Source organism: Cephus cinctus, unplaced genomic scaffold (assembly GCF_000341935.2).
Source record: "Cephus cinctus unplaced genomic scaffold, Ccin1 Ccin1_scaffold0690, whole genome shotgun sequence".
Taxonomy (NCBI): domain Eukaryota; kingdom Metazoa; phylum Arthropoda; class Insecta; order Hymenoptera; family Cephidae; genus Cephus; species Cephus cinctus.
In genome coordinates, this window is record NW_014333313.1 from 1,809,036 (window position 1) to 1,827,678 (window position 18,643).

At 40.3% G+C, this 18,643-nt stretch overlaps 1 protein-coding gene across 6 annotated transcripts in view; it reads right to left on the bottom strand.

Moving 5' to 3' along the window:
- The window catches only part of LOC107269926, a 43,308-nt gene extending 25,613 nt beyond the window's left edge, over window positions 1-17,695 (bottom strand). For 3 of the 6 annotated variants that reach the window (XM_015744373.2, XM_015744374.2, XM_015744371.2), the window contains exons 1-3: window positions 17,293-17,695; window positions 7,633-8,764; window positions 3,406-4,194 (exon numbers count right to left, since the gene is read on the bottom strand). In XM_015744373.2, coding sequence (XP_015599859.1) covers window positions 3,406-4,194; window positions 7,633-8,738 — 1,895 coding nt within the window. In that variant the 5' untranslated portion in view covers window positions 8,739-8,764; window positions 17,293-17,695. Of the gene's footprint in view, window positions 1-3,405; window positions 4,195-7,632; window positions 8,765-12,131; window positions 12,313-17,292 lie in introns of those variants that run through there. The other 3 variants (XM_015744375.2, XM_015744372.2, XM_025087094.1) reach the window with 3 other exon arrangements.
- Between the last annotated feature and the right edge of the window lie 948 nt (window positions 17,696-18,643).

The following is an 18,643-nucleotide window of genomic DNA, read 5'->3' on the forward strand; positions in this document are numbered from 1 at the left end:
TCCACTCCGCGTGGCAAAGTCAGGTCGCACGTTAGACTTGACGAAAAACGAAAAGGTAACGTCGGCACTTGGCGAGATAATACGAAGTGAAAATAAAATTTAAAAAAATATACAACGAGTGCTTATCCGACATTCCGGTCTCATAGAAGCCGCTCGGGCTCCTCCTATAATGGCAGAGGGAATAACCGGTGCGTAACTATCCGAATAAGCAGTACTAGACTTTCAGTGATTCTCAACTTGGACCACGATAATAGTCATGGTCGACATCCTCCGGGATTTCTTCAGACTTTCTCAGCCGGTCATCCGACGATTCTCAAACACTGTGGAAAGGCTTTGAATATAAACTGACCAAAAAAAATTTCGACGCCTTCAATTACACAGTTGATCGGTGGTGCGTCCGTTACGCACTGGGACTCGTCCAGATAACCGCTCGGCAGTAGTGAATCCTTTGGTTTTACACGCGATAAAAAAAAAATAAAAAATAAAAAAAAAACCTTTCCTTTGACGAGTTCATAAATTTCGCGTTACGCTCCGAATGTCAATCGGATTCACCTGAGATGCTGTGTCGAGTTACATCCTCACCCATAGGGTCGATCAACCAGCGAGTCAATGTCGCTTTCCAATGATCGAAAGGTTCAGGTGCAAGTTCAGTCGTCACTTATTATCGTAACCATTCGTAAAGCCCGCCTAACTATTATGACTTCGTATTCACAACAGTGAAAGTTGCTGGACGGCGAGACAAAATTATAGGTTAGGTCGCTACTATTTTTTGCACCACTCCTACGTGTGACATTGTAACTTCGATAAACTCGTATGTTACCTGGACGGTTTTTTATATTGATTTATTCGCCGTCTAAAGAATTGGGTTGCGACGTGAACGCAGTGACGATTTAAAAAATTTCAATTTCATACGAAGGATCGAGAAATAAAGTCAACAGATAAATTTGGGACGGAATTAAAGAAATTATTAAGGATATGAGATAAATCGTCATATCGTATCTATAACTATTAATCCTGCATATATGGGGATTAAGTGAAATTGGTCATCGCGACGCATCTATCTCTCGCATCTAGTTCTAGGTTATGTTGCAGAACCACTGACTTATGTCAGCGACCGTCTTGTAACATTTTACAGTGGAACCTGTCAGTCAGCTTGTACGGGAAGTACAGAGGAATCACCCTTGGATATTACGAAGTGATGTTCATCCTGGTTCTTCGTGATGATATAAAACGTATGATTCAAATCGTCGTTAGCTCATTGGAGTAACGAAGTGAAATGAGTAACAGGCACGGGCGACAGTTTATTTTAATTTGAGCGGGAAAATTATTGTTATTAATTTTTTTTTTTTTTTAATGATTATTCTATTTATTATACTATTTTTATCAATTAGACGATTCTCATTTAACCGATGACACTTTGGAAATTATACGCATCTCATGTCAATGATGACAGTCAATACGTTGTGGTAAAGTCTTCGCTACTTTCTACGTAAACTGTACATCAAGAAGCAGGATAATAATTAACCACTACACATATGTAATTGTTGAGAACGAAGGTATACAAGCTCAGAAGAGTCATTACGATTCCTAAGAACTTATGTAGCGTCCGTTTATTTACTTTCTGATAATAATTTCCGTGAAACTTACTATCAGTAATCAAGGCGGTTGTCGGTTGGTATTACTGAAATCCACACAAAAATTATGATTCATTACATGATAAAAGTCAACTACCAGTCTATTAAGTTATTGAACCATAGATGATTTCCACATTATTGGCAAACAAAATTATTTCCTTATGTAAAGTCAAAGAAAATATGACACCAGAATAAAATATAGCATCGACATAAATACGAATAAATTGGTCGCAGTATAAAATATAAATTTAAAAATTGAAACTATTATTTGTGAATTAGGCGATTTTCGAAATAACACTTTTCGCACTGCGATACAAAGTTTGAAAAGTTATCCGCGATGTAACACGATATTCTTCCTTTATCCAAAGTTCCTACAAACTGTGAGCCAAGTCAAGTATCCAATGTCCTCGGTTCTCGACTCTAAACAAAACTCGATCCGTACGAGACGCGTTCGACCTCTCGAACGAATCCCTCGACGTGAATAAAGAAAAGCATCGATATCTTCTGATCGAAAAAAGCACAAGAGAGCTCAGCTGTCCAGGCTATCGTTTCGCAGATCTCGAGCAGCGTAAAACCACGGTTTCTCAAGCTGCCCACGAAGTGTATCGTGTTGCGTAAAAGGAGAGTCAATGCGTGCCGGCTGAAGCCGAAAGGATCTTCACGAGCAGCAATACGACCAGGAGGTTCCTTAGCTATACCCATTTCCGCTGGGTTATGTAGCAACAAAACTAATTGGAACCAGTCGGAAAGTCTTTTACTGCAAATTGCAAAACTTCCCAATCGATCTACTTGCACTGTCTATTCGCCGTGTGCATCGAGACCCCACGAAAACGTCTGTGACGTTTAAGGAGCTTGAAATCCGCATGAAAATCGGGCCTGACGGAGTGCTGAACTTTCCAGTGAGAACCTCCCGATTGTTAATGCGAGACAAAAGAATTCCTCGTGCGTCGAAAACGAACACGCAGCAATCGTATCGAATACTAGTTGGCCACCGTTCGCCACGATCGACCTCGATTTCTTACGTGGTGCCTATGTGCCTATCACGATTCACTGCTGTATGCTAGGAATAAACATAGAAAAAAAACATACCGTGTCCATACTGAACCGATCAACGATGAATGTCGTTGATTTTCGGTGGAAGGATAGCATGACTTATCGAAGGAATATTATGCTCTGATTGTGAAATTAATTCGAGCGAAACTTTGAAGTAATAATGTGGAGGTTAGTTGAAAATCGACAATTACTTAAATCTTTCATTTTACCACAAGAGCGATACAAAGATTTATGCTAACTCGAGAGCAGCTAACTATTACGCGCGAGACGAATGATCAACCGTAGCATCCAGTGGATAATTGCAAGTGGGTAAAAGAAAATGGGTCAACGTGCTTAAACGAATAGAATTTTTCACGGCAACATATGAATCTCTACAGCGGATACGATTTGGACTGTCACAGTTACTCTACGAACAAGGGATTTATACAGCGTTTACATGCAGAAGGCATGTAGATGGCCGTACTCACGATTCAGCTTAATATTTCCTTATATGTCACTGTGCTATTAATATTTTCATTATCAACTGTGCCCAGTATACATAGATTCATTGAAGAATCGGCCACTGTACTGACAGGTGTTTTCAATACCGGTTCGATCACTGTTTTGGCTATCGAAAAGTCCCTGCAGAGAGCGTGAAAAGTGAGGAAACTTTTTGAATCGAGCCAACTAGACGATGCACGCATACGTATCAATGTAAAAAGTAAATATGATCACAGACCTCCTGGATGAGCCGTTGGCGTGTTGCGGTGTGGTGGTAGCACTGGAAGCAGGGCTGGTTCCCGTGGGCGAACCCGAAGAACTGGAACACGTTGTGTCACTCGCGGTAGCCCTGGAGACGCTGCTCCGTCTAGAGCCTTGACTCCTGCCTCTCGATCTGCTCGTAGGACGTCTTCCTCTTCTGGGCGAAGCTACGGACCCATTGCCAACGTTCCTGGACGGTGCCGGAGCACTCGAGGGCCTTAACGGAACGGAAGTCCCGTTGGTTTGAGCGGCCAGGATCTCCGGAGCTATCAGGGCTATGTCCGGCAGAGAGTTCGGCGCAGAGATCGTCAAGGCGGTATCCTCAAAGTTTCTCGTTCTCTCGTCCCTCTCGGCCTCCGGGAGTCGCAGGTGCCGAAGACGTCGCATGGACGCGCGAACCCAGGAGTTACCGTTCGCAGCACCGCTATTGCAATTGCTATTATTCGCGCTGTTCACGTTCGTCGACGTCGTCGTCGTCGTCGTCATCGACAAGGACGCCGGTGGTCCTGGCGAACCACTCGGTAAGGACTTTCCCGTCGCGGCGACGGACATCGCGACACTGCGATTCGAGTCGCCGGCGCGAACTGTCGCGTCGCGCATGCGGCGAGCCTCGGTAGCGGACATGGTGGTGGGGTCGCCTTCCTGCCCCTCTTCTTCCTCTTCGTTCTCGGCCCTCCGGGAGTCCGTCGAACACTCCACTTCCTCTACCCATGACCAATCCACTTCGGAGCACTCGGAAGAGTAGTCCGATGACGTCTCCGGAAGCCTGTCACAGATACATGTGCCATTTCAACAATTCGAACTCAACTGGACTTCGCATTCGATAGAAGTGCCATATACAGTTATACAAGATTTACAGAATTTTCTAGAGAACGATCGAGTTACGTGTACGTGGTCTGGGAAGACTTGATTTTTTAATTCTCTCCCTACCGACACTCTCCTGCTTTTCCAACGTATTCATATGGCGTTTCGGGGGAAGTCAGGACTTTCATGGCGAACTCGGGGGAAAGCGTCCCAGTTCGCTCAGGTCTTATAGGGCTCTGGTCTTTTTCCGCGTGATGATCAGAGATCTTCGTTGTGGTTCCGCGCATTGTTTTCGCCGGGCATCGACGAAAGGAAAAGGTAATTTATGTTGATTAGTTGGGAGAGAACGAGGGAGACTTTAACGCGCGATTGTTGCTACCTTAACTTCTGTTAGCTCAAAACTGAGAATAAGTGCTCGTCGAGATTAAAATTCGCGGGGAGAACGAAAAAAGTTTTAAGGTAATTGTTGGCAAAGTTTTTCGAAATAAGGAGGGTTAGATGGAAATCCTGAGGACGAGGGTGTGATTTGGAAATTTAAATAAATTTTCAATTTATCCATAAGCGCCGAGCGATTAGCGTTAATTCATTTGGACAAGCCTAGATGTATACACAGTGACACGTGCTTTTAAGATAAACGTCACGGATGCTCATTAGTACTAATCTGTTATCCAAATCATGATACAACAATGGTGTTCATTTTGTTTCCAGCAAACTCACAAAGAATTTCATTACTCAACTGCGCGAAACTACCAAAAATAAATGAGACAAATAACATGGAAAACATTTTTTTTTTTAATAAAACAAAAGTCTCACTCTTTCCTATTATAAATTTTTTGCCGCAAAAAATAGATGAAAAAAAATAGATTAATGAACTTTATCACATTAAAACAGTAAATACATCCGCTATTTAAATACGTAACAACCTATAGGATTATTTAGGAATTTAAATTCTCGTGTAGTTAATATGCCAAATTCATATGATCGTCCGATGTCAGTAAGATCATATAGGTCACGCGTGTCACTAGGATAAGCGAAACAACTATAAGATCTACAGTCATTATTTTCTTTACAATAAAACCTGAGCCACGTGCCAAATTGAGGACGCGTGTAAGTCTTCCGGTGCGAGAATGCACGCTAGCTTGCGTTCCTGCCACCTTACTTCCGGTCGAGCTTGGCTAGACAAAAATGCCTTAACGCTCACCACCACGTGCTACCCGTCAAGTATTTCCTCTGTGTTTGTGGGGTTCCGTAGGTCAGTGCACCCCCCGCGTCCGGTGGCTCAACCACGTTGGAATCAGAAAAATAAAACAGCTGCGTTTTACCCCTTTTAGCTATTATCCACGTTCCACCCCCATTTCCCACAATGAGTGCCATTAGCACAGACGCTCAATAACAGACCCGCATCCATCATTGAAAAAAAAAAAAATTATCCGTGACTAAGTGTACGGATGTCAAAAAAGTGTTGTAGAAAAAAAAAGACCCCCCTGAAATGCACGCACGCATGCCTTTTACGTGTCAATGTCTGACTAGCAACTGTATTTACCTACTACAGCTGTAATATGATTAAATTCAGGTATTTCTATACGGATGATTCATATATTGATTGATGCTAAATTTACGTCAAGTAATTTTGAAACATTGACAAAAGTTTGGATTCCATTATATCACGTGTTTATGCACTTGCGTTATGGGACAATGTCACATACCATGTCTTATGTATTTTTGCAGGCTGATTACGAATCTGACGTTGATTTTGCTATAGTGAATTAAAATGAGCCGGTCAAACCCATGGGATAATCGAGAAATACCAGTGATCCAAAATTATAAGGCCCTTTTCGCTCTATGTCCAACAGATTCAGAAAAAACCGAAAAACGGGTTGAACCATATTTTTGACTTTTCCCATACCGTTTCATATGTATTTACACGGTCCTATCACGTAATCGGAAAAGTTTCATCATACAAGCGTAACTGCGTTATGAGCTGTCTTTAGAAATGCGTAATGTGACCGACATCGGGCGACAACTCTCACTTTTATTGTGCTCGACTCGCTTGCAACGAATCAACTAAGCGCAGCTCGACTGGTTGGGATGCAATCGAGGAGCGCAGCTTCCGTCTTCGTAGTGGTCCACCGAGAGGCTTTTCATTTTGTGGTTTGATGACTGGTAAGAGTTTTTGGAGATTTTCGGATATTTGTACAGTGATGCACGCGTGAACGACTGACTAGGTTCTCGAGAGTACAATGATTTTAAAAGTTTAGAATGATCGACTGACAAGTGCAGAAGCTCGGATTAATAAATAATTTGTCCAATTATTATAGTGATAAATTCAATGACGTACAAGGAAGTTGAAGGGGAAAATGAATTAATTTGAAAACAGAGTGTCAAGAAATTGACTTAATTGACAGTGCTCTGATAATTGGGCGGCACTTTGATTATTGATAATTAAAAAGTTTCATACTGATATTTAAAATATTTTTTGATTTTTACATTATTGAGAATAATCGAAATTCAATTACACGGGAGCATCAAATTTTATAGAATAATACGAATCGCTTTGATGATTCGCAATGATTTCAATGACATCTGACAGTTATGCTTTTTATGTCGAAATCGTAAATGACAATCGAAAGATTTTACGCTTTCACGAATCATCAATGCATTACGAGCATACTCATGATCGTATATAATAAAGCACGATTAATTACACATATTATCGTAAAAGTGATGTGAAATAATTTAAATCAATGTCCTGATAGAATTAGTATGGAAGTAAAATTTTCATTAATCAATTAAAACATCTGCATCGTCAACAAGCACAATTAATTTATTCTTACTTGATTGCGAATGGGGAATTTCTATAAGTTTTTAAAATTTCCTCGTAATCCCATGACATTTGGACATTCTCAGTAAATTAAACTAGTATTGCCTGACCTATTTTCACCTGAAAGCCATCGTCAATTCTAATTAGAGTAATTCCGCTATGTCATTGTACTGATATTTAGTGACCGCCAGTCTCAATCAGACATTTAACGATAGCTCCCATTAGACCGAGCAGTTGTTACGAGACTCATATGTCACACGATGACAGGTAAGTCGCGCGTATAAATTTCAAAGTATACATTCCTCGAAGAAAGTTAAATGAAACTGTCTCAAATATGTTGCAATCGAGCTTCGACGAAGATTACGTATTCGGTATCATTAGGATTGTCGATTGAACAATGCTTAAAAAATAAACAAACTACGAAACGTAAAGTTTTCGATAGTTCAATCAATCTCAATCGGGTTTTAAAAAGCCGATCAAAGTTAGTTTCGAATGACTTTTAAAGAAACAATGATTCGAGAAAACATTACTGTGTAAAGGAAAAACCTCGAATCAAGGAAAATGACATTTGATACTCACCCGACGGACAGCGATGATCGTCGCTGACTCGTTCCGTCCGACGTAGAAGGTCCGCAAATATATTCCACGTCCACACTGATCGATCTCCCGAATTTCCCTACCTCGGCATTTCCATGCCTGACACTCTCGCTCCAGGACTTCCGCTGGAATCTCTGGTGCGATCTTCTGCACGGGTCCTCCCTCGAATACGCCAGGATATTCGCAGACTCCTCACCCCGCATTCTGACGTTATCAAACGTGCACGTGATAGGCGAAGACATTAGCGGTTTCTTGGCAACATGGCCGTCATCGCAATCCACTGATAACGGCCTGATGCTTCTTGATGACCGACACAAGGTAGATTTCGAACCGGGCGAAGCTTCAAACGCTGGATTCTCAATATCCAAATGAACGTCGTCATCCCGAGCGACACAGGTACGATCATTTGCATCGAGATAGCGACTGGTCCTTTCAGCCTCCCTAACCTCGTCCACGCCATTCGACGGATCCTCAACGAAGTATATCGGCTCCAGCGGATAGAACGTTTCTTCGTCCATAGCCAATTCCAAGGACTTCAAAGAGGAAAAGGCTTCGTCATCCATCAAAGGTCCGTCCGACGAAACGGACTCGTCGAGACGACTTCCGTCTTCCTGTTCTTCCAAATTTCGAGCCTCCTCCTGCTCCTCGCTATCCTCTAGTTGTGACAAAAAATAAAATGCATTGTCGATCTCTCGCGTCTCAAAAGTCTCATCCTCCTCTCGAACTCCATTATCAACGACGTCCTCTTCCGTCTTCCTGATCACCCTCTCCAGGTTCCTCGTGATATCGCGTAACCTCCTAATGGTATCGGACGAAACGACGTCTATCCTCCTTCTGATCGGTACCAGCTTGTCGTGGCCCAGGGTCACGAGGACGTTGCCATCGTCACTTTCGTCACGCACGAGCTCCTGCTTCCGGGTGAGGGAGAGTTTCTGCTCGAGTTTTGGGGGACAGACGTCTAAGAGATGTTCTTGCTCCTCAAGGCTCACCTGGGGAAGTTCGACGGGCGATGCTGGAGCTTCGACTGGAACGCAGGTACCACTGTCAAGGTCAATAAGGTCACCATGGTCCATATCGATCGAAGTCATTTTCTGACCCTTGTCACGGATGCTCCCTGAAATGGATTAATTCAAAATTAATTATACAATTCAAATTTATATCGACAATCACATTCAGTATCTCATTAAGACCTCAAGGATCAATTTACAAAATTACATAATTGACCTTATCAAATCTTATCCCATCATCGTTTCACGTACGTCTTACGAACTCCTACAGACTCCAGGACCTCGATACCTTCCGCGGGGTAATTGAACTACTTTTGCACAAAGGAGGACGATGGTTTTCCATCTAGTCTCGAACCTGACCCACATAAGCTCGACCTCTCCTAGAATCTCTTGGCCCTCCGACGCATTCGAACCGGTAAACAGTGACCCTGAATCGTACCTCCTATTATTAGAGTAATCGGACTCACACTCAACCCAGATACATTTTTATGTAAGATGACGGCAGCTAGAGATCTGGCGAACTGAAAACCTGATACGCTGCATCCTGAACTCCGTTGAATGAGCCTTCGTTAACGTTGCGATGGGATGAATTGAAATGCGACTGAATATTAGTAACGGGAAAAGCAGCGCAGGTGCGCCGAAAGGTGGACACGATCGTGGGTGTGAAATACGTCGGTGACTTTAAATATTCATCCAGTTCAGGATATACCAGGGAACACGATAGTTCGGGCCGAGGCTCGGCAAGCTCAAGGCCAGCCTTAGCCAGGAGTACAGTGCTTCCTGGGTACAGATGTCAGCGAAAAGTAAATTTTCGTACGTTCACCAGCCCTGACTGAAGCGCCGGAGACACCTTAAGTCATTCTAACCTCGAAATTGTCATTATAATTCAATAAGAAATATGAATTTCTATGTTATGCTTGGCGCCTAAATGCGCTCTGCGAGCAAACCTTGTTTAATCAGGCATACAATGAGACTAATGAACATCTGAACCGTCGTTACTGTTGGCCATTTCAAGGTCTTGAGATCAATAAAAATGAAGGAAAAGATCCTGTCTGGACTGTCAGAGCGTAACCGAAGAAATCCAAGTGCCACTTCGAGACCACAAATAACGTGTGAACTCTTGCCTGGATCCGTGACATTGTTACGCAAATTTTTAACTATTTAACTAGGGCAGATCAACAGTCTTCATATTTTGGACGAATGTATCTTCGTTCAAGATTTAAAATAAAGTATAAGAGCCTCTTCGAGTGGTATACGGTAAGAATCCTATTATCGAATCGATTGCAGTCTGCGGTATTACAGAATTTTTATCTGCTCTACTATACCGACGGAAACTGCGGTTATGCACATTTTTTTATTATACCTTTAAATTCAATTTGTACGGGTGCTAGACCGGAACTCTGGCACTTTTTACGATTCCTCCGACCGTTTGACCATCCTTGAAAAATCATTAGCCCTAACTCAAAAATCAAGCCAAGCTGTCAAAAAACCAGCAAATTCATACAAATAAATAAATCTGTCTTCCGTTACAAAAAAAAATCCACTGATAAGCCAAAACATACCGAAACAGCGTGAAAAGTGAATTAACTTTCGAAAAATTCACGTACCTCTTTTCCAATGACTGTATGTCACTCGTATAACTCAAAGTGCATTTCTTCTATAATGAACGTCACGTTAACACTGAACGTTTACGAAGATAAAGGATCGTTACAGCATGACGCTGTTTTTCCACTGCGCCGGTATGTTTAGGATCAATTATCACGAGGACGATAATTCATCAAAATTGGCAAATATTATTACACGGAAAAATGTATAGCTCCTATATCTATATACAACCTCTAGAATCATTCAAGGTGTACGTAAGTCAATATTCAATGACAAATATTAATATTATCAATGTTCTACGATAAAAAATTACAGCTAAATTTTCACACAATTTTCTTCCAACAGCCTCAAAGCATATATATACCATTTGCCCCGTGAACGTACGGCACGACATTAATGAACGTCAGATAATTTTCATTAGACGAAAGCGCATCGTTCCCTTACTGCTCACATACCATTAAGACTTTATACCTCAGAATGAAATTTACGACAAGACGCAAGATCGTACGATCCAATAAAACTGATAGCGAAACCTTCGAGGCTAAGAACTCATAAATTTAACGAACAGAAAATAACGTGACCTCTATTGAGGCTTATCGAACGTAATTACTAATTAGCGAATCTCATAATTTTCATCCATAATCGCACGATCAAGAAGTTCCACATTTTTTTTACATCACGTGACCCATACAAATCGTTCGTATCACAAAAAAAGAATGTACAAACCAAAAGTGTATTTTCTTTTCTTCGGCTATGTAAAAGTAGGAGAAAAAATAATAATAATAAATACGACGACTCGGCAGTCATCTTAACGTTATCAAAACTCCGACAGCCACTAATCAAGAAGCACCGTCGCGAAACGAAACCCGATACACCGTGGTAGGAAGTAGCAATTATTTGCAGACGCGACGCAACCGTAATACGCGAAAGTCCAGAGTACGGTAGGTCATGGAAATATTAATTGAAAGCGAAATAATCCAAGAGTAAACAAACGTATCTACAGGCGTGACACTTTCGCATTTTGTGTGCTAAATAAAAATAGAGACTCCCGTGACGCACCGTTAGCGCCAATTAGACTCGCGATCAAAATAAAACCCGAGCTATGTATACATATACATCTCCCATGTATAAATACAGATACTAAATAAATCATATGCATTTCTTTCCCATCTCCTTGCACACGACGTATTATAACATATTTATAAGGTCACGGTGCATTAAAAAAAATTTTTGTTCACGCAATTAAAAACACTAATTAAACCTTGGACGTAATAACTCTTTAACGTGGCCATTCGACGTGTTCGTTCAATCTACATAATCATTACGGTTGGTTGCGTGTGAAAAAATGTTAACTTCAAAATCCAAAAATATTATACTCCATCCCTGTTGGCCTGTTTTAAAAAATTCCTATACAATTTCTCTACTCATTCAATGAAATGGTTTTGGGACCGTATGATCCAAGAGCTGCATAACGCTCGATTAAAAACGACCTGTCATAGCTAATAATACAGTAATTAAATGATCATCGAATATATCAATAGTCAAGCGTACATAATACACGTATACGTGCATCTAGCTATAGTCGCACAGAATGAAATCCATTTAACTCAGGCAGCACGGAGTGCAGTCAACCTTTTACACGTGTTTTTTATTCACGTCAGACTCAATTCAAGCAAACCGACCGAGTCGCGTCAGCAGAAGGAAATTCCGTGACATCAATCAGCAGGAAACGTGAAACCGTAAAGTCCAATTTCTCAGTCGACGCGAACCCGACGTAATGCAAAAGACGAGAGAGACAAGATTCGATGATTAATTCGTAAGCGGCAAAAGTAGCCGAGTCGATTAATTAGATAGCCATACCCAACGTACATGTATACACACGTCATCGTCTGAACACCGAACGAAGATTATCGGTCGTCGACCCATTCACATCGTAATTAACCACGAAGTGCATCGTAATTACAATTACAGAAGAGTCTAGTAAATGTGCCGTTGATTCTCGTTAAGCGTCTGCCATCTGTTAAATCCATATAAAAAGTAAACGGACGACTAATGTTATTTTGTTTCGTACATTTTTTTCTTTTCTTTCCCCTCCGAACCTCCTTTCCCTGCATCAATCTCACGCCATACCGGGGTCGTCGTGACGATGCTGTCATTGCTGTTCAATTGTTATCGCATAGTATTGCGCAACACGCTAAAATAGAAAAGGAGAGACGAAACGTTTACACTGACGAAAAAAGATGCCTGTGCCTTGTGCCGTTAGCGCAAAAAAGTCTTTTATAGATATATTTACATACATATAGAGGAATGCTCAGATAAATTCTCATCAGCCTCCAAATGATTTTCCAGCCCGTAAGATACATCGGGCTAGGATTCTAATGTCACGTGGGCAAGGCGCTTCGTATCGACGCTTAATGCGCGAAATCAAGCACGCATCAAGCACGACTAGTTCGTTGAACCTCTAATCTGAAAATGTACTTACCCAGCCTGTAGCGGCGGACGTAATAAGTTCGGGCACTCATCTTGCGGCTAGAGACATGCAAGTCGCGTTTTATTACTAGGAACTTCAATCATATTATGAATACAGTGCGCAGCAGTGATCTTCTTGGCTCGAGCATTATACTTCCTAGTGTGCTTCTTGCCCGTCATGCTTCTCGTCTTAGCACTGATTATTCGGTGTTTACTTTTTGCTCGGTTGCTTTGAAATTTACCGAGCGTATTAAACGTCGAAAAATTAACTCAACCGATTTGTCACGTCTTTGGGGGATGACTGTTTTTTTTTTTTGGCTTTACGAACCCTTTCGACGATTCGTCAAATTTTAATGCTCGTACTCTTATCAGTGAATTTTGCACTGATTGGTTCTTTCAATGAAACCACGAGAATTATTCTTTTAGAAATCACTTATTGAGGATATGTTGGGATATTGGAAAGAAGTGCTGTAGGCTAAAAATTTTATTGATGATTGACAGGATTTGTGCGCTGTGAAAAAAAGTGTACGAACCTGGGAATAAAAATTGTAGGTTGGATATCACCGGATAGGTACTATACGTGATATTATTGATCTGCCTGAGCATCAGTTCTAATGGTATAATGCGTAATAGTATAAGAGAGCAAAAGGTATTACGGTATAAATTACATTAAAATAGAATGGAATACTAAGCGAAGCCGGATAAGGCATCCCTAAAGAAAAACTACAACAGAAACTTTTTGTCGTGAAAAAAATATTCCATGTCATTAGTCACATGTATAATATATATATTATGTAAGTTTTGATGTTAAGTTCATATATTATTATTGTGACGTTACACGTGACAGAAGCGTCATAATAAAATAAATGACTGACGAGGAAGGGGGTGGATCGATGCCTAATCGATATGTTAGAAACATTATAACGCAATAGGATCTATGGTGGAAAAGAGGAAAAGGACTGAGAGCAGGAGGACAACGATCTGTCCTGATAGTAAACTGGCTGTTGAACCTGGGTGTGGGTTGACATTTAACAACGTGCTGATAATGCAATATGGCAACACGATATCGTCTGAGTATCTGGTGCAATGTATTAATGCATTTATACTGGAGGTTTCATGAGACTCCTGGGTGAATATAATTTTGTTGTATAAAAGAAAAAAAATATTAATACTAATAACAACAATGTACGTATATCTGGACTCGGCACGATATACTAATATGAATATAGATATACTCGAATAGTTTCCGGTCTTTGCTGATACGCCTCTTATCGCCGACATATCTGTCGGCACAGAAAAGAAAATGGCACGTTCACTTCTAGACAAGTGTGTGGAAACGTGGTGAAGTAGAGTTTTTCTATCTAAAGGCATGAAATAATGTTTGTGCAAGAAAATTTCGAAAAAAAAAATGCTACGTTCCTTACGTCCGGTTTTTATGAAACTGCAGCCTTATCGCAGCATCGTATAGCGGTGGCTAGGAAATTATTACAGTGCGTCGTAGGGCGATTCGTTTGTATTTTCATAAATCTTTGTAACTGCATTTCACTTCCTTGCTGTGGTTGGTATCAAATAGAAAATTTGAAAAAAAAAAAAAAGGAACGTACGAGGACGTATATTAACCTCGACTTGACGACCCGTCGACTCTCTTGAATGCATTTTAAGTGGGATGTTTAGACACAAATAGCTTAAATGGACGTCTGTAAATTACGGTAAATTAACCGTTAGGCCTTGCGTCCCTTATGGTTTTCAGTCGCATCTCCAATAGCATGGAGCTTATCTAAATTCTAGATAACGAAAAAATAACTTTCACTACGTGTAATGGAGTAGCTGTTTAAATTTGAAAAGTCGTTCAAGTTTCCATAAGATTTCACGTATCCACCAAAACGGTATACTGACTCATAAAAGTTCGGCTGAGAATCCCACTGGCTTAGATACGAAATATTTAAAACCGACTTCAACGGTTACGTTTATCTGTGTCGAGACCTCGGCCATTTCCCAAAATCGGACTAAACCGTTGTGCAAAAGTAAAAAGTTTTGTAGTCGATGACGACAAGTAAGAATAGTATCGAGAATTCCCAATAAGGTATCCATATCGCACGATGTTTATCCATATGTGTATTTATTTTTCAAACAATGTCGCCATGATGACGTGAGACTTTGTTGGTCTTAACGATATATCATCACAGTCGATGATTTATTCTTTGAAACCCTTGAAAAAATTAACGCGCATAAATTACAACAGCATTTTCCTTTAATCGCTGCATATGATATGAATATATCAATTATTTTTTAGATGGCCTTCAGAAACAAAATTTGACGACTATAGCCGTTATTTGCGTCAATGGGTTAAACACGCAATAAAATTTTACAAATATATCACACGGCTGTGTCTGACTGACGATACTTTGACGTATAATAAAATGCAGTCAATTGCAGAGGAAAAGTATAATATTAATTTGAAGAATGTGATACGTAAACTTGGATCGTTAGACAAAATCGGAGTCACGCATAGCGCGAGCATGAATCACAGCAAGATGAATAGCAGGACGAGAAAAGGCAAAATGATGTCCAAACGAGACATAACCACTTGTAAAATAACTGAGAAATTCAATATTTTTTATCAGTTATCGGTAACGTTACCAACGTAACGTTATATGTGCAGGCAATAAAGCAATTTTTACAGTGTAATTAGTCGCTTCGAGCAATTCTAACCTAAGATTCTCATCCAGACAAGAGAATGAGCACCATTGGGTGAACCCTTTCTTGAAATTTTAATGATATAAACACTTATTGGTGATTAACAAAATACAAACATGCACAATAGACGCTATCTTGAATATACAGAAACATATAATGACATTACCAACCTCAATCCATCATAAATTTTATAATGACACTAAAATTTAAAATAGAACCACTTAAGGTAGAAGGATGTAGAACAGGCATCTTGTCAGAATTTTTGGTTTTACCGCAAACAATCATTATATCTATATAGATATGTACACTTCCTCGTAAGATACGTCATTAATTACCATGCACAAAAATTCCGATTAACGTTCATAACTGCTTAAGGCGCTTAAAGTGTTACTCGATATGTCGTAATGGATCCCCGCCCTCCTTTGCTCGTATAAAATGATGACCTTGTTATATTTCTAACACGCCAATCTTTACGATCGTTGAACTTTTCCACTATTAAGTAGTATGTAGAGCGCAGCCCACTGCCAGAGCTTTCATTATATTGCTTACACAATAATGTTCCATCTCATTCCATGTGAACGTCACTTTAATCAAGACTGGATACAAATTTACGAACATACATAGTTTTGTGACATTTAGAAAATTTATCTGCTTGTTATCTCCTTTTTTAAATCTATTTTTCAGATGGAAACAAGTGTCAGTTAATTTGAAAATACATTAAAGTATCTTTACACATCAAGTAGTAGTCAAGATGGCCGCTGAGTATTTTAATGTTACCGTTAAAACGGCTTCCGCGATAGCCAATTCCGTCAGATATAACCGGTCGTAAATTCGCGAAGTGATTATAATATGGAATTTTACCTCTCTTGCTCTTTCAATGCATTCGATATTTGACATCTTGAACACAGCTGTAAACAAACATAAGAACAATGGCACTTACACACGACCGGCATACTTCCGCGTGCAATCAGAACCTCGTATGATATTCAGTCCCTTTCACTTGGCAGAGAAGAAATGTCGATATTTTAGTGAACTATGTGTCATACTTAACCTCATAACCCTGTGACGAAAGTATCCGCTTCTTCTGTCTCTACACCTAGATTGACACTGTAGCTAGTCTGCATTCTTTGCAAGAAATCGAACGAGTCTGAACGCCTTTCTTCGTCATATTTAATGTTGTTTTAAATATGAGCTTCGAATATGAACTGTATGTTCAATTATGACAAACATTTTTATGGTGAAACCATATATTTTGGTGCAATGCAGTCAAATGCTCGTTAACGACAATATAAAAATATTGAGAATAACGATATCTATCACAACCGAAGATTAATGGCTTGTCATATTTTTCTAATAAAAATATTCATATAATACCGTTATCTACCCTTTTCAGCTTTCTTCGTTTCTTTATTTTTTTTTTAAGTAACCACGTATACCATGTATACTTTGTGAAATTAAGTAAATACCGTATTATAGTCTGAGATCTGAAATTCTAAGAAATAATAATTAGGACAAACGGTCTGTTAATTCGTCAGAGGCAGGACAAGAAAAATGACTAAAAATAAAATAAAATCTCGCATATCTTTAACCTTTATGGCCTAAGTATTGACTGCACAATGTTTACGCGGCTGCACCAAATGCACCCCTGGTCGAGATATGGACAACAGAAAGAACGGAAAAATTCCTACGAGTAAACGTTCATACAATTAAGGCCCAACGAAAATATATTAATTCACAGAATATCAACTGTTCAAATTTCTCACTATATCATTAAGAGAGTGCAGATTACACCGATCGGAGCATATATATATATATAGACTATTAAAATATATTAACTAATTCTCATTGAGACAATATTACTTACGGTTTCCACTTATATTCCAGATACATTCCACATAACACTGTCACTCGTTAGAGAATCACGATAAGCACAATAACGATTTAAACAAAAAGTTAAAAAGAAAGGCACCGAATATACACAGCCACTGTGTTTTCACGACGTTCACAAACGTACGACACGCTGCACGATACTGAAGAAGAACGAACTATACGGACTTGGTTGGTCGCGTTTAGCGCGTGCATTCACCGATTCACCGATTCACGAATACCGAGACGATGAATACTGCTTGCGAGACTCTTGGCAAGAGGCATGCAGTGCGAGAGGGCGAGAGAGAGTGAGAAAGAGAGGTGGTGCGACCAAGCACGAGACAGAACCACCGAGCGATGTGTTGGCTCCGAGTCAGTGGTGGTCCGAGGGACGGAGCTAGTTGGAACTCGCAATGAGCGATGAAGAAGAGAATGGCGTTAGCTAGAGGACTGCCGAAGAAGGGAGGAATTGAAGAGGGAAAGAGAGCGCGAGACGTAGACAGCGAAGAAGAATGAAAGCCGTAAGGTCGAGATTGGCTTGCTAGCAAAGGCATTCGAATGCCCCTTATGAACCTTACGGGCTTCGACGCTACGCCGGTCGCAGACCTGTACGGCACTGGCACCGAAACCATAGGCGCCGCATCCTGGGGCCACGGTTTATCGAAAATATTGTTTTCTGTACGATTCAATCGCCTCGTATCGTTCGTTAGGATTTATATTGGATCTGATACACAAGATCTCATCAAAATTGATATCTGTGAGAACCAGTAGTTCCTAGAACAGTTGATACTAATTCAAATGTGAGTTTGTCAATGTTGAATATTAAAGGAAAGATAGTACTAAGCCCAATCGATTTTTTCATGAATTTTTACGTCACTTGAAAGTGTCATTTTTAGATAAAGCCTATAGGGCCAAATTCTCATACCTTGAATTCCAGCTGATCCCTTTGTTACGGATGAATTCGATAAGTAGTAATGGCTTTGCAATACTTTAAACCAATGGTTTTTCTGTACCTGATAGTCGGGCCAAACCGGACACGGGAATTCCAACCAAGTATCGTTTCGCTCTACGGATAGCTACTCTAAAACGGATTGTACCGTGTATATCTACTATGCTCCTTCTACAAGAAGTACTTCATACTCAATTCACGTCTATAATGTTAAATCAATGCTATTGCAATAACCCACGGCATATTCATTCCAAAATGTTATAGCCTCCACTCAGCAAGCATCCCATGTTCTGCAGAGAGAAGACATAACGAAACCATCAATTGTCCATCGGCGTACAGATGCCTTTAGAAAGGGAAAACATCCAGATCCTTTGTCCTGGTGCCACGTGTCTTCTCGTCC